Genomic DNA, 26,313 nt, shown 5'->3' on the forward strand with positions numbered 1-26,313 from the left:
CCGCGTGGGCTTGAATTAGCCAAGGCTTTGTTGCCCAATCCTGGGTTCTTCGACGCCGACAGCTTCATCCATCGTGGGACAGCTCGCCTCTCCATCCTGGTCGCCGACAACGCCTCCTGGTCCGTGAGATCTGCAGAGCCAGCGTCGCCCACTCACCTAGTCGAGGTGACTACCATCCGGTGCCCTCCTGGTGCCCACTGACTACTGGCTAGTAGTCACGAACTTGGTCCCCTCTGCTTTCAGGTGTCCTCCATCTTCCAGATCCAGGCTTGAATCACTTCGAACTATCTTCACTGGTCGCCTGCCAGCATCTTTTCTTCCAGGCTCCTGGTCCGGCAACGAGGATTCCCGACGTCTTTTGAGACCTATGCAGCTGCAGCCCCTGGGCTAGGTAACTTCGGCATTTCGGTGCCCCAGCATAGCCTCACTATCCAAGGGTCAGGATCCACTGTCGTTTTCTCCCTACCAGGTCGGGTTCGCCCGTGAACACTAACTTTAGCGTTACTAGCTTCCATAGACTTTGTCCCGCATCCCGCGTGAGAGTGCACACTCTGCACCCGAGTCCCCTAGGCCTCCTAGAAGTAATCTAACGATTCCATAGTCAAGTCCTAGCGATTCCAAAGCCTATTAGTACTGTACTTACCTGCTAGTAATTTCGCATTCCACTTTTAAAGTATATGGTTTTTCGTGCCCCTCGGGCATTTGTGTATACCGTGCTAACTTAAGTATTTTCGTAAGAGTTTTGTTGTGTGCTTAGCACCCTGTCCTCATAAAGAGTACAGGGTTGTTGTGATTCTAATAAATACACTGTTTATTTTCATAACACTTGTGTGGTGTCCTTTCACTGGGTGTTCAAGGGGTAATGTGATGGTAAAACAGCTGGCTTAACACGCCCTCTAGAGTCTTAGCCTTAGACTGCTCGTATCCATGCTACTAGGATAGCTGGTCTATAAGGTTGACTTACAACCAATCATCAATAAGGGTTGTTTGGACTGATATATAGTGATCACTAGAATAGTGAGCACTGCACATCAGGCCAACTTCTCACACATATGAAATAGCGTTTTCTTGGTACTTACTGCATTTTCAGGATGGAAGATGTAAGAAGCGGGTGAGTTGTCCACTATTATAACTTTGCTCAGCTCTCGTCCCAGTCGACTAAGATCCTTTACATAATTTCCTCTGTGAAAAACACAAGATTCTCTGAAGAGTCTGGCCTTGAAGACGCCCCAACGATCCAACAGGTCTGCTACTGGATCTGCGTACTTAAAGGCAAGTGAAAAATTGTCAATCAAATGAGATTGTAAGGTATTGCAACACCAACATTTTCACACACTTCTTTCCCATAATGCATAGTTGTAGGCTGTATGCATTTCCTAAACACTTTTACACTGCTGTAACACAAAATAACAATGTCATGTGCATAATGATGTTTTTGCAGAACTCTTAAGACAACATTCTTTCAAACCAGACAGCACTTCATAATTCTAAATTGAGTAGCAAAAGAAAAACGTATAGCGCTCAAATGAACATGCTTCAGTCTGTAACTGAGTTCCATACACTGCTACAAATATAAAAGCATTTTCCTTTAATAAAATATTCACAAACAATCACGGACAGCATAAAATTGCAGAAGAAAATATACAGTTCTAACAACTGCTTATGAAGGCAAGGACAATGGGCACACATATGTGGACATGATCAACCATAGAAGTCTTGCATGTGACACTGATTATTAGGTGAAAGTCCAATATGCTTGGTACTAATTAACTCACTTCCGAAGTTTATGGTCAGTGCCCACAAAAGCAAATATTATTAATCTTACTCACTTTTGTATGGATTTATTAATGCATCTATACCACTTCCAGTTTTTTCTCAGGGAGATGCATACAGACATTTGGATAGTAACCCCAACTTAAATATCTCTGATCCACCTTCAGTCCAGATTTTTCAAGCAACTCTTGACCTGACACAATTCTCCACTCCAAAAATTCCCGGTAATGGATACCTATTTAAAGTTCTGCTCTTATAAATAGTTTCTGCGTGCACTCATAGGCCATATTTCTGGTGATAGTCTCTGAACTTAAATTAAAGACTCCAGGATTACATTAGGATAAATCTCCTTTCCGGACAACTCCTAAACATCAGACTACTTGGCAGTGGAAAGACAGCAAGGTAAAGAGCACACATCAAACTGCTTCAAGGGATCTACACAGTCATTCAAACCAGAATAGGAACTAACAAAGTTTCTAAAATGTACTTGATTAGAAGTAGGGCAGATAAGAGTGTTTTATAGCATTGCTCCTTCATTAGGGGCAGGGAATGAGCAAGGAAAAATGTTGTCTCAGCCAAAGCGTGAAAAGGAAGAGGAATTTCTTTACCATACACACTTTAGAGGCTGTGACAGTAATTACAAATTGGCTTAAGTGTCACAGATGGTTCTTAAATAGACTACCTTCAATAACTTTATAATTTACTTAACAGGAACTGATCAAGAGTAAACACTTGGGTTTGACACTCAAAAAGAGTCATGCATCCTTTAGGGGTGTGAGTGCCCGCTTCAACCTACGTGATTTAAAGCAAGACAAACAGTTAATGAAATGCATCAAGTTATTTCTCAGAACAGAAGTCTCTTCTTTAACCTGCTACCATGCTCATATCTTTCAACGCCCTCAGAACACTCAAGAGATCCATTTTGGAGGGGCCTTGCTTGTACAGGCGAGCCTATGCCCGATATATGAGAAAACTGCAAACATAAAATTCTCTTACCCCCTTTTATTTATACTCCAGACTGCTTTTGTCTATACTCCATACTGTATTTTTTAAAGTCTCTGGTAACAAAGGGATTCCAGTACCAGCTCAATATCATATAAATCTAGCTCCTCCTCTCCTTCCAAAAATGCAAAAAAACTGTTGAGTCTGCCTCGATTCCTTAAGTAGAACAGAGCTTGCGCCCAGTCTCTTCAATGTCAACCCATCACCCATTCTGAGAAACCAGAACTAGCTGATGTTCCATTCTTATGTTAGTCTGCAGTCAGCAAGTAAACCCATCTTCATTTTCCACACCTTGGGAGTCATCCACTTTTAGTCTGTTTTGCAGAAAGGCAGATGCCATAATGACTGGATAGTTACTCCTGCCCTTCGTTCTCCTCTAACCTACACAATTTGCTCATCAGCTCACTTTGGAACTTTAATGAGTTCATTTTTTTCACTGTCCTTGGAAAAAACGTCCAATATCTCTACCTGCGGACCTAAGCAGCATCTTGTACTTTTTAAGCCCCTGTCTGTTTCAAAGTTTCCGACATTCATTCCAGTAGGGCCCGATGAGCCTACAAATACGTGTTAAGAGATGAATGAGACAAAACAAACATCTCAGTGTTTCTTAAATCTAAGGGCTGCATGACAAACAAATGAGTACTCTGCAAATGGTACTTTTACTTTTGAAAAGAGATACCAGGAGTACCCTTCGTAGTATTTTTTTAATAAGACATGCTAAAAATACTTTTAAAGAGTGCCTTTGTAATATATTCAAGGGGGCGATTTCCTACCTGGCAGAGGCGTTGCGAGCACTTCACTTTCCTGACTAAAGAGGCAAGCTCGGCTTTCTACCTAGCCGCACCCGCTTCGCGGGTGCCGCGTCGCACGGGAGTGCGAGGAGCATCTGTCACCGGCAGTAGGAGCAGGAAGGCGGAGGCAAGGGTGAGTGGCTTGGCGGGGCTGCGAGCGTGCGGGGACTCCAGTGACCAGGAGTCCCTGCGAGACCACGGACGTAGCATCCGGTCCGCTCTCCCCGCTGGCCCGCCCCCCGCCTCCTTTGCGTGTTTTAAGGCGATTCCTACAAGCACCTGTGGGGCGATTTCCTACCTGGCAGAGGCGTTGCGAGCACTTCACTTTCCTGACTAAAGAGGCAAGCTCGGCTTTCTACCTAGCCGCACCCGCTTCGCGGGTGCCGCGTCGCACGGGAGTGCGAGGAGCATCTGTCACCGGCAGTAGGAGCAGGAAGGCGGAGGCAAGGGTGAGTGGCTTGGCGGGGCTGCGAGCGTGCGGGGACTCCAGTGACCAGGAGTCCCTGCGAGACCACGGACGTAGCATCCGGTCCGCTCTCCCCGCTGGCCCGCCCCCCGCCTATTACGTCCCCCATATAGCACCACTTCACTCCCGCAGCGCGGGACGCAGCCCGGGACAAGACCGGGCTAAGACCGGGCTAAGACCGGGCTAAGAGCGGGCTAAGAGCGGGCTAAGAGCGGGCTAAGAGCGGGCTAAGAGCGGGCCGTTTGAGGCCGTTCGAGGCCGGAGAGGACTGGACTGGCCCACTCTCTTCCGCCCAGTTTACACCATTTTTACTTGGGTTCACCGCTCCGACCTCTCTCATCCTCCAGGAGACTACATCCCGGTCCTTGCCCTTGTTTAGTCATGTGTACCAGGTTGACTCGCAGTAGGGCGGTTAAGGAAGGCACCTCAATTAGTGGGCCTATGGACGACTTCATCACTCGTACTAATTTTGCTATTGATCAGGAAATTTCCAAATTACAGACTCGTGTCTCACTGGAATTGGCAGCCGCAAGAAGACTATCGGAGGTCTTCGCAGTTTCAAAGAAATCCTCATTGGGCCATATTGCTACCGTTGTTACCCCGGAGCGTCCTCCTAATTCCAGCTCCCTAGTTTTGCAGGCAGAAATCCATCAGGTTCCGATTTCGCAAGCTTCATCTCCAGCCCCAGGCCCAGTTGTCAACTCGGGAGATTTAAATCTCCCTGTGTTGCCTTTAAGGCAGTATGCCAGTTTTAATTTTTCTTCTCCGGCATCTTTAACACCACATAATGGCAATCAGGATGCCAGCTCTCATTTTCCTGTTCCAGTAACCTTCAATTCTTCTAGAATTAGTTCTAGTAAGGGTCATTTACCGAAAAGGAAAAGGTCCTTCCGTCATACTTTCTATCGCAAAAAGGCAAGACTTGGGGCGGCTCAGAAACCGAAATCGCCCATTGCTCCAATACTTAAATCACTAGAAAGGGCTAGTCCTGGGTTACAGCCACGTCGAGAGGGGGCCACCGAAGGAATAGATTCTGCCTTTGTCACTACCACATTACAGGATGGGGGCACACATGCTGATGGTCGGGAAGGGAAGGATGGGGAATTTATAGGTATAGTTTGGGAAATACTTAAGAAACTTCTTTCCCCTCTTGCTTTAAGACTCTCTTGTATAGAAAATAGCTTGCTGGAGATGGAAAAAAGCATCATTGCTTTGGCCACTCTTGGTTTGAGAAGTCTTGAAAATCAGGGTTTCGGGGCAGAGGATGCATCATCACAAGCTTCACATTTTCCTCCCCCTGTTCCAGCGCCTGAACGCCCGGTCCCCAAGCCGCGAACCCTGGGTGTGGACCAAATCCCTGCTGTTCTTATACCGAAGGCTCCCACTCGTCCCGTCTCCAAACCTTTGTTAAAACCTGTCATAGGCCCCCCCCCTAGACCTCCGCCTAGTGAGGTTCGCCTCCAACAATCTCGTGGCCCTCCTGCTAAGAATATCTTTAGAGGGGGATACATTGACCTTCCCCCAGAGGCTAATGAATATGTGGTTGTCCTGACGGGCGTTCCCCAGAACGATAACGGCCACCACGAGAACCACTGGTCCTTGAGGAACAAAACTATGCATTGGCTTAATACGAACCGCCCAATTCCCAATGGTCAGAAGAGTAGTGTTCTGATGGTGCGTCGTGTTCCCTGGGTGGGCCCCTCTAAGAAAACCACGGAAGGGGACTGCATAGTGGTGACCTTTGAGGATCCACATACAGCACATTACATCTGCTCTTGCCCCCCTGGTGAAGGATCTCGTGTTGTACCCAGACCCTTGTCCTTCTTCTACCCGCCGCCTCCCAAAAGAACAAGGAAAGACGACTGGTCCGTGGTCCAGCGCCACGCTTGGAGGAGCTACCCTTCCAACCATCAAACTCCCCTTGCGTGCTGGAATGTCTTTCCTACCTCGAATATGTTTGGCAGCCTTGAGGAGGTGGATTGACTTGCAGGGCTATCCACCGATGATGCAGTGGTAAAGGCCTCTTCATCTGAGACTTTAGGGCCTATTGATAGTCTGCATGCTCTGTTCAACTACAGTCCTATCACTAATCCAACCCTGACTGAAATTAATTATGATCCATCTATAGAAGAGGGATTGTCCACCCTAATTTTTCCAGAATCCAATGTTGTTGCTCAATTGCTGGTCTCACCCACCATGACCCCCTTGATAGCTACTGAGAAACCTTTATCACTCAAACATCTATCTGACGATGTAGGAGCTCCCACTCACCTTCAGATTAGGCCCCTGCAAAGGTTAACTGAACCGGCTGTAGGTTTGGCCACCTTGGTATGTAGCTCGGATGTTGCTGATAATCCGCCAGGGCTGCTTACCCCAGGCGTTCCCCTAATAAAAATTTTAAGTTGGAACGTGGCAGGCCTGGCCCGTAACTTTGACATTCCCGAGTGGAATGCTTTTTTGGATTCTTACGACATCTGCCTTCTGCAAGAAACCTGGTGCCTTGAACCCAGGCATAGAGTGGGTTACACAACCTTTTTTGTTCCAGCTTCCCAACCTGTGGGCTGTAAAGGTCGCCCGTCCGGCGGCCTTGTAATATGGGTTAGCATTGCACTTGGTTTAAGCGTAACCCAACAGTTTACCCATTCTCCAGATCTTCAGAGGATATCCTTATGCTGTCAAGGGGGAAGGAAGCTAGAGGTTTTCAACCTTTATTTAAGGGGGGCAAGGGGTGGGGCATCATCGCTACTTGCCACTGGACTAAATGATGAACTAATTGCCTGTGGCACTGACTCCTATGTGTTTCTTGGAGGTGATTTTAATTGCTGTTTTGAGCCACTTGCGAGGGAAGACATCCTTGACTCATGGGAGGAGGATACAAGGAGGGGCATCCCTATTCTGTCCCTTGATCCAATCCGAAAATGGACTCAGAGTGCGATAGACATCACCGCACTCTGTATGGAACACGACCTGAGACCATCTAATGGTCGTTCTAAATCCGATCCTATGGGTGCTCACACCTATAATAGAACGGGATGCACCTCCAGAATAGACTATACCATGCTGAACTATAACCTGTGGCCATTCCTGCAAGACATGGAAGTCATAGCATCCTGTGACAGCGACCATAACCCCCTATCCCTAACCCTCATTTCGCCTTGGTATGCCAGGAAGCCAGATAAAACCGCCCATTTGTGGAAAACATCCCACGAAGTTGTCCCTTCCAATTGTGGAAGGCGGTTGAAATGGGCCAAAGCAGCAATGGACGAGGAAAGGATGGCACAAGCAGGGTCCATAATGGCAGCTGTGGGCCAACGCTACAATGACCTGGGAACCAATACTGCAGCTGTCATAACTCTGTTTACAGAAACTACTACGGCCATAAGCAACTTGTTTTTTATCCCCCACACTGGTGCGAGGCTTCCAGCGATAGGTTCCTCCAAGTCAAGAGACAAGTGGTATACCACTGAATGTCGGGCCGCTAAGGGGGAACTGATTTCTGCATTAAAAACTAAGGACACAGCCAGCATTCGATGGGCAAGGCAATTTTACAAGAAATCGGTGGCAAAAGCTAAGGAGGCACATGATTACAATTTTTGGAGGGAGCTATCTGAGGCGAGCTCCAAGAAAGACTCTAAGGTGTTTTGGGACCTACTGAGAGATAGGAACAAGCCTATCAACCTACAAATCACCTGTAACATCCCTGGTGATGTTTGGTTTGCTCATTTTTCTAGGCTTTATACTGCCTCTCTGGGTGAATCCCAACCAAGGAAGGGTTCCTCGATTAGGCCCCCCTCACAGCCTTCACTCCACATAATGTTTGTCCCTTTACTACCAAGGAAGTTGAATGGGCGATCAAGAGTATTGTTTCTAATAAAGCTGCAGGTCCAGATGGAATCCCGGGCGATCTGTTGAAGCTGTACCCACTATTATGGAGTAGATTAATCTCTTCGCTTCTGAATGCAGCTGTCTTGGGAGCCCCCTTTCCTGATTCTTGGCGGGGCGCAGAGGTCGTCCCTATTTTTAAGAAAGGCTGTCGGGACGACCCGGATAACTATCGCCCTATCAGTCTGCTTGACTCAACCCAAAAAGTTGCAGGAAAAGTGGTTTTGGGCAGGATCTTGCAGTGGGTGGAGGAACACCAGGTTTTGTCAGATTTCCAGGCGGGCTTTAGATCTGGGACAGGCACAATTGAGCAGACATTCCGCTTTCTAATGTTATATTGGAAAGTGGTGGTACTGGGAGGAGGCAGTTTGTATTTAGTCTTTATTGACCTGCGAACTGCTTTCGACCTGGTCCCGCGGGCCCAGTTGTGGAAAGTCCTAGACGGGTTGGGAATGCCATCTTACCTATTGGCACTACTTATTAAGTTCCACGAGAGCAACTTTGCCCAGATCAGATGGGGTCTCCAGGGGGAAAAAACATCCCGTATCCCTGTTGATAGGGGCGTCCGTCAGGGTTGTGTGCTGGCCCCCACTCTGTTCTCGCTTTATGTGAACGGAGTGGTGGACCATCTTCTTCAGGAACCATCCGATGCACCCTCCCTGGCTGGTAGGAAGATACCAACGCTTCTATTTGCCGATGATACCCTTCTGGTCTCTAAATCTCCATCGGGCATACAAAAGTTGCTCTCTGGATTCAAGGACTTCTGTGTCACCAGGGGTCTATCTATAAATATAGGTAAGACCAAATTCCTTGTAATCAACCCACCCAGAAAAACTGTTTTTCCCCCTGTCCTGGATTCTGTTCCACTCGAAAGAGTCAAAGAGTTCGATTACTTGGGTATACGACTCTGCGACACAATGAGTTGGAAGCCTCACCATCATAAAGTATTCCTGACCCATAAGAGGCTAGCAGGGGCCCTGCTCAAAGAACAACGTGCCTCATCTACCAAACCTATTGGGGCTCTTTTGGATATTTATAGGGCAAGGGTGGTGAGTGCAGCCTTGTATGGCGCAGAACTGTGGGGTGTACAGAGAGCTGACTGTTTAACCTGCCTCGAAAATAACTTCCATAAAGATCTCATGAAGTTACCCCACAGTACCCCTACTCTTCCCCTCCTGCTTGATGCAGGCACATATCCTATAAAAGACCAAGCCAGGCTCCGTCCCCTCCTATTGTGGGCAAGGATATGGAACGTCCCTGAACTGTGCAGTTATGCCGACGAATTACGAGATCTCTTATCTTCCCCAAGCTGGCACAAAGTGACCTGGCTCAGGGAGGTTAAGCGGCTCCTTTATGACTTGGGCCTAGGCGATGCCTGGGTTAATAAAACAGCCCCACCTAAGCAATCGCTAAAGAAGGTGTATTGGTTGTGGGTGGCTAATGCTCGTAGGTCTAATACAAATCTTTGCAAATCTGCCGTTCAGTTCCTCTTAATCAAGGAGCTCCCCCTTAGAGAACCCTACCTGGACTTGATTCATAACTCTGGAGACAGATCTCTGTACTTCAAATTCAGGGTGGGTGTTTTACCTGTGGGATTGTTTACCTCCACCTGGAAACCTCCACTACAAACCTTACCATTTTGCCCCTTTTGTGCCTCAAAAGTAGAGTCCATTGCCCATTTGCTGTTTGAGTGCCAGGCGTACGTGGCCCCTAGGACGAGATGGCTTAAGCCACTCTGTAGGAGTCTGGGTACCAGATCACACTTGGAAGCCCTACACATCCTTTGTTCTGATGCCCGACCCTTTTTTGCCTGCTGTATGGCAAAATTTTTGGGTTGGGCTTGGCGAATAAGGTCTGCAAGGATGCTACTAATTCATTAGAGTCCTTTTCCAATTATATGAGTTTTATGATATGGATAATTATCTTTTCTTAGTATAGCTAGGCTGTTCATTAGGTCTCTTATCTTTTGTATTGCTATATTAACACTGACGCTCGCTTTTTAATATAAATGTTAAATGTTTTATTAAAATGTATATTGTAATGCAAGCTTTTATGATATGTTTTTATATCGAAATAAAGCAATACAACAACAATATTCAAGTGCTTGTGCACAGTTCTGTAATTTAGTGGCTGGTACAGAAACTACTTAAACTATGTTTTGAAAAACAACATGACGGCCCAATTTCAGAAAAAAACACTGTTGTCAAAAACAGTCATACAGCTCACTGATCTTCTTGGGTTGTGATCAAAAAGAAGCATGGGAGTTGGGCGTGGGGATGCTGGGTTGCATGTCCACACAGGTTCTCTGACATTTGGTGGTGCCTAACTACCCATAGAAAGCTGGGAATATTAAGAAGTGTTATCTCAGAAAACACAACCCATCAATAAGCTGAACATTTTTGGTTATTTAATTTTTACGAGAAATAATATACGAGCGACAGAAACTCAAGATTATATGCTGAAGGACCAAAGATCTTTGGCAAGGACGAGGTTAAAACACAAACACATATTTTTCTGGCAGAGTGTGCATAATAGTGTTCACAGAATTACATTCTGTCTGATGAGTTAAATGTCAAGATGCAAACTCTCCAACTTCCTCTTATGTTTGACCTAGATAAGGTAGCTCCAGGGCACTAGCAATTACCGGTTCACCCAATTTCCAACACCAATTATGAACTAAATCGATGAACGGGAAACGCATGTGCAAACCAGTAAGTAAAATGCTGATGTCTTAGTATACTGAACTGAGATTATCCAAACTGCGTTCCTACAGGTATAATACTGCTCCACTGAGCTACCATCTCCGGTATCACTCAGTACCATACATTTTTGTTTCATATTCTTGAGGAACTCGATAACACTCTTGCCTTTGATGGGAACCTGCTCCTCACTCTTTATTTTACACGGCCAAATATTCAATCCTGTCATGTGCACGCCTCTTTCGTAGGTATATGCCTATTGGTAGCAAATTAGGTTCAACAGGTACATTATTTTTCCATTTTCAAAGTGCTCGACCACAGTAGACTCTCTACCTTTAATCTTAGCTCAATGGTTAATCTTTTGTGTCCAGTACCCAAATATCCATCAGTGATTTCCTCTCTGCTTCGCTCCTAATTTATGACCGTCCAAACCAAAGCACCCAAAAAAGTCCTCAGAGTACCTTATCATGTAATAAATAAGTAATAGCCTCTTTTGCTGTATTCACACCCTTGGGATAATTAATATGTCCACCATATTACTAGTGCTACACAAACACATGATGGACGGAATGCTGAATAAATCATACATTCACCCCCAGTCAAGAAATCTGGGTTAAATCCCTTGTTCTTTTGCTCAGCATGCCAACCCAGTTTAGACCCAGCCATATGCAAATCAGTCTTGACCCTGTGCCTCATGGGAACAGTCCAGACCGAACTGCCAAGCCAGGTCTTCCCTGGACCGGAAACAAGCATCCTGGGACCGGTTTCTAGGTATTACCCTTCATCAGCGAGGCTAGCTTGAATCCAGTGGCACAGTGAGCAAGGGACCCACGTCTGGGCATACCCATCCCACTTGGGTTAAAAGGGCCACTGGAATTATGCCAGTCTGCTACAGCTGCTTTTTTCCGCATGGTATATATAGATTTGCCACATTTGCCACTTAATCAATCATCTACTGCATAATCTGCAGAGTTCAACAAAACAAATGTTGTTTCTATCGCCAACGTATCAAAAGTTACTAAAACATGGCAACATGTGTTCGCGTGCAGTGGAAGGCCCTTTGCAAAGACTAACTGGGTCATCTTTCAGTGCCTTATTTTGGTATTTGTATGTTAACATGGTACTATTGAGATGAAATATTTGGCCAGAGAGCATTACCATGAGTCAAAATTACAAAATGATGAAGTAATAGTATCAAAAAATGAGCTCCATTATGCCATATAATGTGCCTTTTCTTGACGCATAAATTCGCCAATCCAGCTGCATAATTTGGTGCTCCCCTTCCACATGACTCATTGGCTTTGCATGTAACCCATCCCTCTACTCTTTTTCACACTAATAAGACTTACGTTTTAGCATTATTGAACAAGTTACTTACCTTCGGTAACGATATATCTGTAAGAAACAGTAGTTAGTATTAGATTCCTTACCTTAGAATATCCCCAGGCGTCAGTCTGGATCCGGAAACTTTTGCGTAGCAGTACCCCTGCGCGTCGGTAGGCGTCGTCTGCAGGCGTCCCCTGCGGCTCCGCATCTGTCGTCGGCGTCGTGCGCCGTGATGACGTCGCTGGAGTATACAGACGCCGCCTCCGCGCGCTGACGTCAGTTCTTTGTACATAGCTTTTCCACGCCAGAACACGCAGAGCCATGTGAGAACCAACACTGGTGGCATTTGAAACTAGGGCCCTGAAAGGGATGTCCTTAACCCTAGGTATCAGTTCGCAGAACGGGGAGGATGGGCGGGGCGGTAAGGAATCTAATACTAACTACTGTTTCTTACAGATATATCGTTACCGAAGGTAAGTAACTTGTTCATCTGAAAGAAACAGGTTAGTATTAGATTCCTTACCTTAGAATAGATACCCCAGCAATACCAACCCCGGTGGTGGGTCTGCGAACCAATACAATCCTACACCAGAAAGTCCTGGAGGACCGAACGGCCAAAGAAGCCATCCCTCCGGACTTGACTGTCCAGGCAGTAGTGCCTTGCAAAGGTGTGCAGCGAGGCCCACGTAGCCGCCTGGCAAATGTCCTGCAAAGGGACTCCCCGGCCCAGGGCAGTAGTAGCCGCCGTGGCCCGAGTGGAATGGGCCCTCAGCCCAACAGGAGGCTCCTTCCGAGCCAAAGAGTAGCACGCTTTGATGCACAGAACGACCCACCGAGAGATGGTCCGTTTATGTACCGCCCGTCCCTTCTTCGCACCCACGTAGCCAACAAACAGTTGGTCATCCACCCGGAACTGGCGTGTGCGATCCATATAAAAGGAAAGCGCACGTTTTGGGTCCAGACGATGGAGCCGCTCTTCATCCTTTGAAGGATGCGGAGGCGGGAAGAAGGAGGGTAAGGTGATGGACTGCCCGATGTGAAAAGCAGAGACTACTTTGGGCAGGAAAGAAGGTCTAGTTCTCAGAACCACCTTGTCTGGATGAAAGGACATGAAAGGAGGTTTGACAGAAAGAGCCTGGAGCTCACTCACTCTCCTGGCAGAGGTGATGGCAACCAGGAAGGCCGTCTTTAAAGTCAGGAGACGGAGAGGACAGGAATGAAGTGGCTCAAAGGGAGCGCACATCAAGAAGGTCAGAACCAGGTTTAAGTCCCACTGAGGCATCACGAACGGAACAGGTGGATACATGTGCGTGATGCCCTTCAAGAATCTCGTTACAATAGGGGACTTGAACAAAGAAGGTTGATCAGGCAGCCTTAGAAAGGCCGAAAGGGCAGAAAGGTAGCCCTTGATAGTGCCCAGAGCAGAGCCCTGCTGGGCAAGTTAGAGAAGAAAGAGGAGAACCTCGGAAAGAGGGGCAGAGAGAAGGTCCACAGCCTGTGCTGTGCACCATGCCACAAATCTGTTCCACCGGCAGGCGTATACCGACTTCGTGGAGGGACGCCTGGCTGCCAGAATCACATCACAAACCTCAGGAGGCAAGTCAAATGGCCTCAACTGTCGCCGCTCAATCTCCACGCATGGAGGTGGAGACTGGACAGGTTCGGGTGGAGGACCGTCCCCTGCTGCTGCGACAGAAGGTCCTCCCGAAGGGGCAGGCGGATCGAGGGACCGACTGACATGCTGAGTAGCTCGGGATACCAGTACCTTCGAGCCCAGTCCGGAGCCACAAGGATAACTTGGGCCCGGTCGCGCCTGATCTTCTTCAGCACTCTGGGCAGAAGTGGTATAGGCGGAAAGGCGTACAACAGACCGCAGCTCCACTCGCGCCGAAAGGCGTCGCCGTGCGAGTGCCGTCTTGGAAACTCCAACGCGCAGAACTGATGACATTGCGCGTTCTCTTCTGTGGCGAATAGATCTAACCAAGGCTCTCCCCATTGCAGAAAGAGGCCTTTCGCCACGTCCGAGTTCAGACGCCATTCGTGATCCACCGAGCACCGACGGCTGAGTTCGTCCGCCCTGGCGTTCAGAGAACCTGCCAGGTGTTGAACCGTCAGAGTCACGCCCTGACGTTCCAGCCATTGCCAGAGACGCAGAGCCTCCTGGCAAAGGGTCCACGACCCCACTCCGTCCTGCTTGTTGCAGTACCACATGGCGGTGGTGTTGTCCGTGAACACCTGCACTACACTCCCGTTGACAAAGGGGAGGAATGCCTTCAGTGCTAGGCGAATCGCCCGCAGCTCCAACATGTTGATGTGGAGCCGGGACTCCGCCGGAGACCAGATGCCTCTGATCTCCGCCTCTCCCAAGTGGCCTCCCCAGCCCTGGAGGGACGCGTCCGTCACAACTACGTGCTCCGGTTGGGGAAGGGAGAGGGATCTGCCTTTGACCCAATCGCGGTCCGTAAGCCACCACTGCAACTGGCTCGCAGTGCCCTCCGAGATCAGGACATGGTCGGATAGGTTGCCTTGATGCTGGGCCCACTGAAACTTCAGGTCCCACTGCAGAGCCCGCATCCGCCACCGGGCGTGATGCACCAGAAGGATGCAGGAAGCCATCAGCCCCAGCGTCAACCTGACCGAAACCCGGGATAACGGCTGAAAGATGGGAATCAAAGCCTGTATATCCCGGATCCGCCGTTCCGGAGGATAAACCCGAAACTGCGCCGAGTCGAGAACCGCTCCGATGAAAAGGAGCTTTTGAGAGGGACACAGGTGTGCTTTCGGCACATTGATGGAAAACCCCAGCTCGTGCAGGAGGTCTGCCGTCATCTGAAGGTGGTGGACGACTGTCTGGGGCGAGCCCGCCTTCAACAACCAGTCGTCGAGGTAGGGGAAGACTGAAACCCCTAACCGGCGCAGATGAGCTGCGACCACCGCCATCACTTTCGTGAACATCCGTGGGGCGCTGGTAAGGCCGAATGGGAGCACGATAAACTGAAAGTGCTCGTGGCCTACCGTGAACCGCAGGTAACGCCTGTGGGCCGTCAGGACGGGGATGTGAAAATACGCATCCTGCAAGTCCAACGCCACCATCCAGTCTTGCGGGTCTAGAGCAGCCAAGACCTGAGCCAAAGTCAACATCTTGAACTTCTCCTTCCGGAGGAAGCCGTTGACGTTCCGTAGATCCAAGATAGGACGTAGACCCCCCTTGTCCTTCTTGGGTACCAGAAAGTAGTGGGAATAGCAACCACGCCCTACTTCTGGCCCAGGAACGCGCTCGATGGCCCCCTTGGCCAAGAGGGCCGTGACTTCCTCCTGCAGAAGTGTCAAGTGGTCCCCTGACACATGGTGGTTCTGCGGTGGCATGGCTGGAGGAGAGGTCTCGAAGGGGAGGGAGTAGCCCCTTCGGACGAGCTGCAGCACCCACCTGTCCGATGTGATAGAGCGCCAGCGGGAGTGGTGATGGCGAACCCTGCCACCCACTGGTGTCACATGGGCCTGAAAGCACGGACTAGGAGGATTTGGAGGCTGATGCTGCGGGGGGAGGTGTGGTCTGACCTCGCCGTTGTCCCCGACCGCCTCCACGGCGGAATCCACGGCCGCCACCGTGTTGAGAAGTGTTCTGCGGTGCGTGGCTGGCAGCACGTGTGGGACCGCCCCTTCCGTGGCCACGAAAGGAGCGAAACAAACCCGTTTGCTGGCGCTGGGTCGAGAGACCCAAGGACTTGGCCGTGACCCTGGAGTCCTTGAAGCGCTCCAGCGCGTGGTCCGCCTTGTCGCCAAACAGGCGACTGCCATCGAACGGCATGTCCATCAAAGTATTTTGGACATCTGCCGAAAAGTTGGCGGATCTCAGCCAGGCGTGGCGACGAATCGCCACCGTCGTGGACATCGCTCTGCCCAGCGAGTCGGTCGTATCAAGACCACACCTGATGGAGTATCTTGCTGCATCTCGGCCTTCAATCATAGCCTTGCCGAGCTTTACCCGTACCTCCTGCGGGCATTCTGGCAGCAACTCCGCGACCGTATCCCACAGAGAGTGGGTGTAGCGGCCCAAGAGGCATGCGGTGTTGCAAGACCGCAGTCCCAAACTCAGGGACGAGAAGACCTTCTTTCCATATTGGTCGTACCTCTTGGATTCCCGGTCGGGCGGGGCCGACGGGAATGCGGTCTGGGAGGTCGAGGCCTGGATCACCAGACACTCAGGGGTGGGATGGGTCGACAGGAACTTGGGGTCGTCCGGACACGGACGGTGGCGTCTGGCCACGTTCCTATCAACAGGCGAACCTGAAGCGGGCCTGGACCACGTGCCCAAAAGAACGTCTGTCAAGGCTTCGTTGAACGGCAGCAGAGGCTCCTGTGGGCATGACTGCGGTTTGAAGACCTCAGTGAGGATGTTAGGCCTCACGACCGCGACGGGGAGCTAAAGGTGTAAGGCCTTGGCAGCCCTCATCAACACCACTGAATAAGGAGCCACAGTAGGAGGCGAGACAAAACCAGGGTTAGGAGAGTCGTCCAGACCACTGGCGTCACCCAAATCACCTGTCCAGTCCACATTGTACTGACACTCACGTGACAGAGGGTCCTCAGACCCCTCCCAAACCTCTCCGTATTCTACATCTTCCCCATATTCGGAGTCAACAATGTAGACCGGCTCCTCGGGGTCCACAGACCCCATCGGCGTCGGACTCGGCATCGGGCGACGCCGGTCCGACTCCGCGTCCGGAGTCGGAGAGGTCATGGGGACGGCGCCGCCCGGAGCCGGCCCCGGAGCACCGGCGCCGCGCGGTGGCGGCGTCGGAGCACCGGCGCCGCGCAGGGGCGGCGTCGGGGGCAACCCCGATGGAATCGGCGCCGGAGAGGCCGGTAGACCAGCCGGCGTCGACCCTGAGGGTCCCTGCGGCGCCGGGGTCGGAGCCGTCGGCGGCGTCGGAGTGTGGTAAATAAATAAATAATACCCTGTTTTTGGATGAATGAATGAATAACAGATAGCTCAATAAATAAGAGTCAAGATTCGAGGTAGTAGGAGTTTCTGCAGGTTTATTACAGCATAAGGACAGGATCAGGACAACCTGCATAGGAACAGAATGACAGGGCCCAGCAGGACAACTGGGGCCCAGCAGGGGAAAAGAGGCCCAGCAGCTGCTGGGGCTAGGTCTGGGATGAGCGCGCTACCATTTAATAACAAAACATTGACTTATATACATAGCGCAAACACATAGCATTACATTGCAGTGGGCGTAACAGTAGGTGGAGTAGAAGGCGTGACGCGTAGCAGTCGCGAGAGATAACAGTAAAAAGAGGTGTAACTGGGAGTATACATAGACATGTGATGCAAAACGTAACAGAATATGTCATGAATGGGCGGAAACTTTGGAGGGGGCTACCTAAGGAGCCGGGACCTCTAACCTAATGGTGCGCGAAAACTGACAATGACGTGTTACTAGGAGAAGCTGGGGGCTACGAACTCTGTGCTAGGAGCAGAGACTAAAGTCTGAAGGGTCGGAGCGACATGTACCTAAACCCTATCTGGTATCTACTGTTTAGGGAACATGTTGATATAAACTAGAAGTCATGAGGGGAGAGGCTAACCTGACTCTAAGACTGGACCATGCATTATTCTACATGTGGTGCGTGAAGAATATTAAATGACCATTAAATACAGTATTTCTCTAACATGGAGACGAGAAGGCTAGACAATGACGGAAACTATTGATGCAGTTCAGTAGCTTAGGAATGCAGAGGAGGAGGACTGAACTGATAGCAGGAACTATAACATACTTTTGGCAGACTCAGGGGCAGAGCCGGGGTGCACCGGGCACTGCAAGGCAGGAAGTAAGTGAAGGGTCGAGGATACAGGTGGGGGCTGTATCGCTCCTCAGCGAGGCTTTCAGGAGACAGGAGCTGAATCTGTGGTCCGGGCCCTTTTGAGGCCTGGAAACGGGGACTTTATAATTGAATAACGTGCACACTGAGAAACGTGGCAACATTACTTACATAGGCCTGATATTCGTAGTATTCACGAGGACTGGAAACTAACATACTAGAGGTGGACACAACTGTAATTGCGTCTTTAATCAGAAATGGGGAATAACATATGCATATTGATCATGCACACATAACATATGATGGATGAGGCGTAGGGACACAGAACATGGCAAAATTTACTTTTCAGGCAGGAACACCCGAACCGCTAGGACCCCCGGACGGGAGCACAGGGCCCGAAGGCGCCGTAGGCCCCGTCGGAGGAGACAGTGCCCTCATGGCCATAAGGAACTCCTCTATCTCCTCACGCGACGCGCCTTGCCCAGGGACCGCAGGGTATGGAGCAGGCCGCGCCGGCGACTCACGCGGAGCCGCGGGGGTGGGGCCACCCGAACCCCCGGCCGCATCGCGCGAGCGTCGGGGGGGGGAGTCGGGGGTACGATGACGACGCCCCGACTTCTTGTGTTTCCTACCTGAGGAACCAGAGGAATGGTGACGACTTCCGGAGCGCTCGTGATGGCTCCGCGACCGCTCCCTCGACCTCCGGCCGGACCGGGACTGCTCTCGACGTGGGGCCGACACCTGCAGTTCGAGTAGCTTGCGGGACCGCTCCCGCCTAGCTTTACTCGTCAGGGCCCGGCAATCGACACAGTCGTCCACGGCGTGGTCGGGGCCCAGACACCGGAGGCAGAGTCGGTGATGATCCGTGACCGACATCGTGCGGTCACAACCGTCACAGTTCTTAAAACCGGGCATCCTACTGGCACCGTAACACGTAATCAAGATTCAAAAACTTTGGTCAAAAGACCGGAGTACTGCACTTCTCGGATCTGCGCTAACTGCCGCGGAAAAAAGAAGAACTGACGTCAGCGCGCGGAGGCGGCGTCTATATACTCCAGCGACGTCATCACGGCGCACGACGCCGACGACGGACGCGGAGCCGCAGGGGACGCCTGCAGACGACGCCTACCGACGCGCAGGGGTACTGCTACGCAAAAGTTTCCGGATCCAGACTGACGCCTGGGGATATTCTAAGGTAAGGAATCTAATACTAACCTGTTTCTTTCAGATTTTCTATGATTCTGATGATTTGTGAAAGCCAGAGGGCACAATGCTCTACGAGAATCCCACCCAGTGATTTACAGTAATGAACACAACTTCCCCCCCTCCCTGCCAACTGTTGGTTTCTTCTGGTTCTATGTCCTTAAGCATTCCGTCGTCTCTACCGTCAGTGTTGACATGTGGCTTGAAAACTTTGACAATATGGACTGGAAAACCTAACAAGCATTTACAATGCAACGGTTTCGCCTTTGGAAAAGTTTGAGCTATCGGCATTGTGAATTACAAACTTTTTATTTATGTGTTGGTTTTGAAAACAGATAAATAAATGGCATTGTCATTTACAATGGCAATAGCTTAATCTCTCGCAAATGCGATTTGTATTGCATTTTCAATGCAATAGGTCACGTATTTAAGCAAGTTTATGCTATTGACATTGCAAATAATTCGTTTTATTTATGTTTCAAAAACCAAAACATAAATAAAAGGTCTCACACTGCTGTCTCTCACACTGCTGACTCTGCCTTGAACACACCCACTGTTGTCTCTCTCACACACACTGCTGTCTTTCTTACAGACACTGCTGTCTCTCATACACAATGTCTCTCACACTGAAGGTGTGGGTTGTTTCCAGCTCATCCCGGCTCCCCAGGTTTAAAAAAAAAAATCTGATACGATATAAAGGGCTTTAATGCTTTTGGGTCAAGTTCCCGATATAAAAAAAAATAAACAAAAAAAAAAGTTGCATTACCACCTAAACAGAAAACTCGCTACTACTAATATATGAGGAGGACACTACCAATTCTAGTAAACAAAAAAAACACCAACGCTCCAATTTAAACAGAAAATACACCCCCCCCCTTGCATGCAAATAGAAAACATACACGCTAATACAGCACACTTCCACTTATACGTAAACAGAGCACACACTACAGCTTGTATTTAACCAGAACACACACCACTTGATTGTGAACAGAAAACACACAACCACCAGAATGTAAAACAGAAAACACACAACCACCAGAATGTAAAACAGAAAACACACAACCACCAGAACGTAAACAAAATAAATACTGCCAATTGCGGCTAAACAGAAAACCCTACCATTTGACTGTGAACAGAAAACACTACCACTTGCACGTAAATAGAGGAAACACTACCACTGGCAACAAAATACAGAAAACACTACAACTCGCTTGATTGCCAACAGCAATCCTGAGGGCCCCGGGATTAAACACGTGCCAAGTTAGTGCTGGGTGAGTGACTGAGCGCAAAGATGGAAAAGTGAGGGGATAGATGGGCTGCTGGACTAGTGGGTGAGAGTATGAATGGATGAACAAGGTCTAATAAGTACAACTAGGAAGGAATATTAGGAAGGAAGGAAGGAAGGAGGGCTGGGGACGGCAGCAGCAGGTCAGCCGCCGCACGGGGGCAGAGACTACAGTGCAGGCCATGACAGTAAAATAGAGGCAGGAGTAGGACAACTCATGTCATTGAGAATCAGAAGCAGCAGCACGCCAAACTGAGGCAGCAGCACGCCGCCCGAGATAGAAGTGCAAAGACCGCAGCACAGTGCGTGCTCACTGAAATAGAAGCAGCACAGCCTGACTTTAGGCACAGGCGACACATTACAAAAATACAGACATTTAAAATACAGGGAGTACAAGCTAAAGCCTGACGACACTAAGCCCACGGATATCTGCACAGTGAGTGACCCAGGCACCACAAAGCAGTTCGCGGCGACTGTAACCAACGGAAATCTGTACAGTGAGCCGCACTAAAAGACAGAGGGACTGAGGGAGTAAGGTGCCTCATAGTGAAACTCAGAAGCAGTAACGCACTGCGTCACACAAAGCTCGAGGACAGTGGCACAAGGACTGTCACGGAAAGAGGCCGCATGGCAGTGCATCATGCACGCCGGTAAAACAGGCTGAACCTAGTCTGCCAATAAAATTCAGGCATATCAACACAACATCTGACACTAAAACCTAAGGGCAGCAGCGCCCGGCACCTAGTACCCAATGGCATCATCGTCTAACACTAAGCTCACAGACAACCCATCACCTAGGCCTAAGGCACAAATGTATAAAGACATTTTCTCCCACTAAAATTAAAGATCAGCATCACGTTGTTTGACATCACTACATGGACAAAATTGAGCCTGCAGCAAGCACAAATGCATGCAGTGTTCCATACCTTGCAATACACATATACACCTATCTTTATAAGTTCAAAACTGCCCCGATTTGATAACCTAGGGCACTTTTTTTAGCCATCTAATCGCCAAATGGGCCACCTTTATTTTAGTACCCAGGCCTATTTCCTACCCCAATCTGACCTTGAATATACACTGATATAACAAGAAAGCATGTGTCGGTAAAACAATGTGGCCTGCAGCAGGGAAACAGTGCAATACTCCACCTATATACACTGGGTCAGCACCACCAAAGAGAGATAAACATAGGAGCAATCACTTCTCACGTATGCACAACGACTGCCCAACTCCTAACGCTGGGCCAGCTGCCCTGCCGCTGAGACAAAAACTCAAATTATCAGCTTAGTGCTTGTATATAATTCACGAGACGGCAGCTCAGCATCTGTTATTGAAACACAGGGATAGCAAAACAGAGGGCCGAACATTAAAAGGCAGAGGAAAATAGCCCAATGCTAGTCTTAAGTAAATGCAATGTTTTGAAATAGCACGTCTGCTTTAACAGCTACCTCCCGTTAGACAACATACAATGCTTATCCAACAGACATTTCTCACAAATATGACCTGCTTCTCTCTAGATCGGGTAGCACCAACCTATCGTTCTTCCTAGCTAAGAGAATTCCAGTCCACCATAGAATCATAGCAGCATTCCGTGCCTCACTAGTTGATTTGCGAAGTGTATTGTTAGAACCCTAGGAGCAGGCTGCCTCGTCGACTTTAAACTAACAACAACTTACCACTGGATCGCTCTAATCTTTTTCTTTGTACATCCTGTTGCAGAAAGCTTTCTTCTGGGTCCTAACTGCTGCCTCTTATACAGACCGTGGCTTGGGCACCAACACCCCTTGCCTATTCCAGCCTAGGTCCATTTGTTGAGTGCCTCCGTGGAGTTCAATGTGAAACCTGCAGTTCGCATATTCGGCGGGAGTGGACACGGACGGCGGGAGGGGGCGGGAGTGGACGGCGGGAGGGGGCGGGAGTGGACACGGACGGCGGGAGGGGGCGGGAGTGGACACGGACGGCGGGAGGGGGCGGGAGGGGGCGTATAATTCTGAGTGTTTTTTTTTTTTTTAGCATGAAGTATTCTGATTGGCCGCGCGAAACCAATGCATTTGCTTCAGAGCGAATCTGCCTGGATAATATGATGCCAAGGGAGAAGCCGATAGAGGGCAGAAAGCTTTCTTCTGGGTCCTAACTGCTGCCTCTTATACAGACCGTGGCTTGGGCACCAACACCCCTTGCCTATTCCAGCCTAGGTCCATTTGTTGAGTGCCTCCGTGGAGTTCAATGTGAAACCTGCAGTTCGCATATTCGGCGGGAGTGGACACGGACGGCGGGAGGGGGCGGGAGTGGACGGCGGGAGGGGGCGGGAGTGGACACGGACGGCGGGAGGGGGCGGGAGGGGGCGGGAGTGGACACGGACGGCGGGAGGGGGCGGGAGTGGACACGGACGGCGGGAGGGGGCGGGAGAGGACACGGACGGCGGGAAACGTGCACAGGACAGCAAGGGGACGGAAAGGCACACGGAGGGGGCGGGAATGGACAGCGCATCTGAATTCACTTTCAGTGAAAGGGGAGGGAACGGCAAAAAACGTAACTCCGCCCTGGGAAAAAATCTCCGGAACGCCCCCGAATCTGGTCCAGCCTTGATGGACAGATCCGGCACCCAATGGCTAGCCTCCATTTATGGAGCTAACCAATGAGAGCCGGGGGACGTTCCAGGAGTCCTTATTGACGACATAGGATTTCACCTGCGCTGAAGAGCTGCGCAGAGCGCAGCTTTCGGCAGGCGAAACCCAAAAAGCTCTCCCTCTCCTGAAATGTCCGTCGATAACCTCTTCTCCATCATACAGTGGGGCTGATGCCTAAATGTACTTGAAAACATTGAGTCTAACTTCTCATTTCTATAATCATTTGACTCGTTTTTACAGTTAAGCATATATGGCCTTCGACCACTTCAGAGCACTCTGAAGTGGCCGCAGTTCATCATTTTAGCGGCCTGTACAACACCATAAGGCAACAAGTAAATCAGTTAATATCTATACATGTCTGTAAAAACATTCAGGTGTATATAAATTGTTGCAGATATGCAAAGATGCTCAGCTTGGCTTTCAGTCCTCTGTCATATCGTTGATAATGACGTTGAAAAGACCAAGTACTGCTACTGAGCCTTCTGACACTTCATTGGCCGCTCTATTCCCCTAGTGTAGACCCAGTTTATTTTGTCTTCTGTCTCTTAGAATGCTCCTGGTACACTTACTCAAACTAGGGTCTAATCACATCGGTGACTTCTCGTTTGTGTGAAATAGTGTAAAATGCCTTCCTGAAATCTAAGGAGCAATGGCCCATGAGTCTGCGTTAACCTACGCCCTGAGCAGGGCAATCAAAAGAATCTAGTACATTTAATTGGTTAAAGACCAATATATTTCAGATCCTTAATTCAAATCATCAAGATTTCCAAATAAGTTTGTTCATATGTTTTTCAATCTACTTCCCCACCACGAGGCCAGGCTCGAAGACCAGTAGCTGAATGCTTTCGCCGCTTCTGCAAAATGTGATCACTTTTACTGCTCCCTAATCCACCATTAGCATGCACATCCATCTTGCAGTAAAACAGGCTCATCAGTGAGGTGGTCAACAACTATCTGAACTGTATTATTAAGCCAGGATAGATTCTCTGCTTAATTTTCCCATCTACGTTGAGGTTTGCTACTTCTGTGCAAACTCTTTTTTCACTACAAGAGCTTTTAGCTATGTATGCTGCCTTTTGAACTAACAGCATTCAACAGTGGGCATAAAGGCACGGTTTATCTGTGGACTAATTCACAAAAAGCATAGTGAAACATAGCTTTATTTTGTTGACCTTAATCATGAAATAGTTTAAATAGAAATATCTTCTTACTCTTAATAAAAAAAATACTTGAAATAAGAAAATAGCCAATTGTCATCACCCAATCGTTTGTAAGGGGTCAGAGACGAATGAGACAAAACAAATCCCTGCGTTTCTTAAATCTAGGGGGAGCAAAAAAACCAATGAGAGTGTTTTGCATATGGTACTCTTGCTTTCGTAAAGAGACACCAAGAGTACCCCTCTGCAGAGTTTGTTTGGTATGACGATGACGCAACAGTTTTTTAAGTTTGACTATGTTATAGAGTCACATGCTGTGTACAGTTCTGCAAATTAGTGCCTGGTCCAGAAACTACTCACATTTCTTTTTTTGAAAATCAACATGATGGCCAAGCACAGGTTACTTCCGGCAATAACTTGAAAAAAAAGATAAAAACAAGGGTCTTAAAGTGTCTCCAAAAAGAAGTTTTGGAATTCCATTGGCCTTGAGAATTTTTTGTTAATGGATATTTGACGAGGGAGTTTCTCAGTGGATTTCCTAGACTATAAACGACTTCCTACAATTCTAACCACACATCTAACAAGCCAATTTGTCCTCGCCTACAAATGCAAAAAGAGAGGGAGGACCTTTACAATAGTCTCCGACACAAATTTACTCCACAAGCATTTGGAGAAGTGTGGCTCAATGGTTAGAGCGGCAGACCCTGATGCAGAGGTCTAGCCCGGGACCAGGGTTCAATTCCCCGCCTCGGCGGGTCTTGGGCTCAAAAATTCCACGGACCTGATAATTCTCGCCTCGGTGCCTATTCCAATCATAGAGTCCCACTCTGCAACTCTGGGCAATAGCTTGCTTAATCTCTACAACGGCCCCCACAACGCTAAGGATGCCTGGCCTCCACCTTGGGGGTGCCCAGGAGTGGACACCTCACAGGGAAAGCCAGGACGGGTTCCACAGCGGTATTCGTACAAGCGCCTTGAGACCCTTGCGGGTGAGTAGTGCGCTATATAAGTATCAATTTACATTTTGTAAAATATTCACTGGTGCCCTTTTTCCTAAGATTCACTGTTCCTCTTAAAAGCAAGCATTGTTGCTCTTTCCACTGCCACTGCATACTTAGTACTATGGTGTATAAAGTTTTAATGTCCTAATAGATACTCTTTATTTTGTGGTTCTATATCTTCACACAGCTTCTCCTACGGTACTAACGTCCAGTTGCGTTCACACAATAATAAGAATCAGTTACTCAACTCTGAAACCTCTTGACAGAGTACCCGTGTCCCCCAGGGGTGGTACTCGCACACACATTTTGAGATGCTGGAATCAAGATTTATTCTTGAGTTCAATACCAAGATCCCTAACGATCTCAACATGGCCGAGGAAGTATCTGTGTATTTGGGAAACTGAACTGATGGAGGACTGGCCCTTTATGAGTTGGACTTTTTTTTCATATGAAGTATGAGGTTCAGTTTTTGCCCCTTTGTGCCCAGATCTGTTTTTAGGTCTACTAATATTGGGACACGATTATTACGTTTTTACCCCCACTTCTGTAATTCTCTATTTTCACACAGGGCTAGGGGCGTTGCTGTGTGGAGTACCAACCACTTGATACATCTCTCTGTGTTATCCACTGTGGGGCCAATATGAACTTCTTCTGTTTTTTATCTGTGAGAACCGATGAGATAAGGCAGAGTTTTCCGCTTAAATAATGTTGTTACTTTTATATATCTTCTTCTTTGATGTGTGGTACTTGAGAGGTTTTGTGTTGAGGAACTTTCACACAATGATCAATGTTACCTTATGTCATGCCCTCTGATGCTCATTCATCTATCTACCGCAAAGTATGATCAATTGCATATATTATGTCAACTGAGCACACTGGGGCTACATTGTAGGTGTACAGCAAGACCATAATAGTGCGGACATACAGGTTTTTTTGCTTAGTGTACGATAGAGATGTTGACACTGCAATAGTCATAGGGTACTCTAGGTTGCAGCAAGTGTTACACATGCCTTATTCTGCTTATAAAAATTCTGTTTTGGCAGAAAAAACGTACAGCAACATAGCATTTTTACAACTTCACTAGGTCATTTACACAATTCAGCCCCTATAACCACAGATGCTGGTATAAGGTACACAAGAGTAATTTAGGCTGATCCAGCTTGATACACATGGTATTCACACTTAAGTACACAACTAAATATTATGTTACTTTGCAGTGTCCATCAGATTGCTCAGTCACATTTGTATTGAGTGGGGACTGTTTATTCT

At 48.6% G+C, this 26,313-nt stretch overlaps 1 protein-coding gene across 4 annotated transcripts in view; it reads right to left on the reverse strand.

Moving 5' to 3' along the window:
• CTDSPL (CTD small phosphatase like) overlaps positions 1-26,313 on the reverse strand; it is a 437,200-nt gene that overhangs the window by 25,603 nt on the left and 385,284 nt on the right. For all 4 annotated transcript variants that reach the window (XM_078665276.1, XM_078665278.1, XM_078665277.1 and 1 more), the window contains one exon: positions 1,080-1,265. In XM_078665276.1, coding sequence (XP_078521402.1) covers positions 1,080-1,265 — 186 coding nt within the window. The remainder of the gene's footprint in view (positions 1-1,079; positions 1,266-26,313) is intronic.

The sequence above is a fragment of the Lissotriton helveticus genome, chromosome 10 (genome assembly GCF_964261635.1).
Source record: "Lissotriton helveticus chromosome 10, aLisHel1.1, whole genome shotgun sequence".
Taxonomy (NCBI): domain Eukaryota; kingdom Metazoa; phylum Chordata; class Amphibia; order Caudata; family Salamandridae; genus Lissotriton; species Lissotriton helveticus.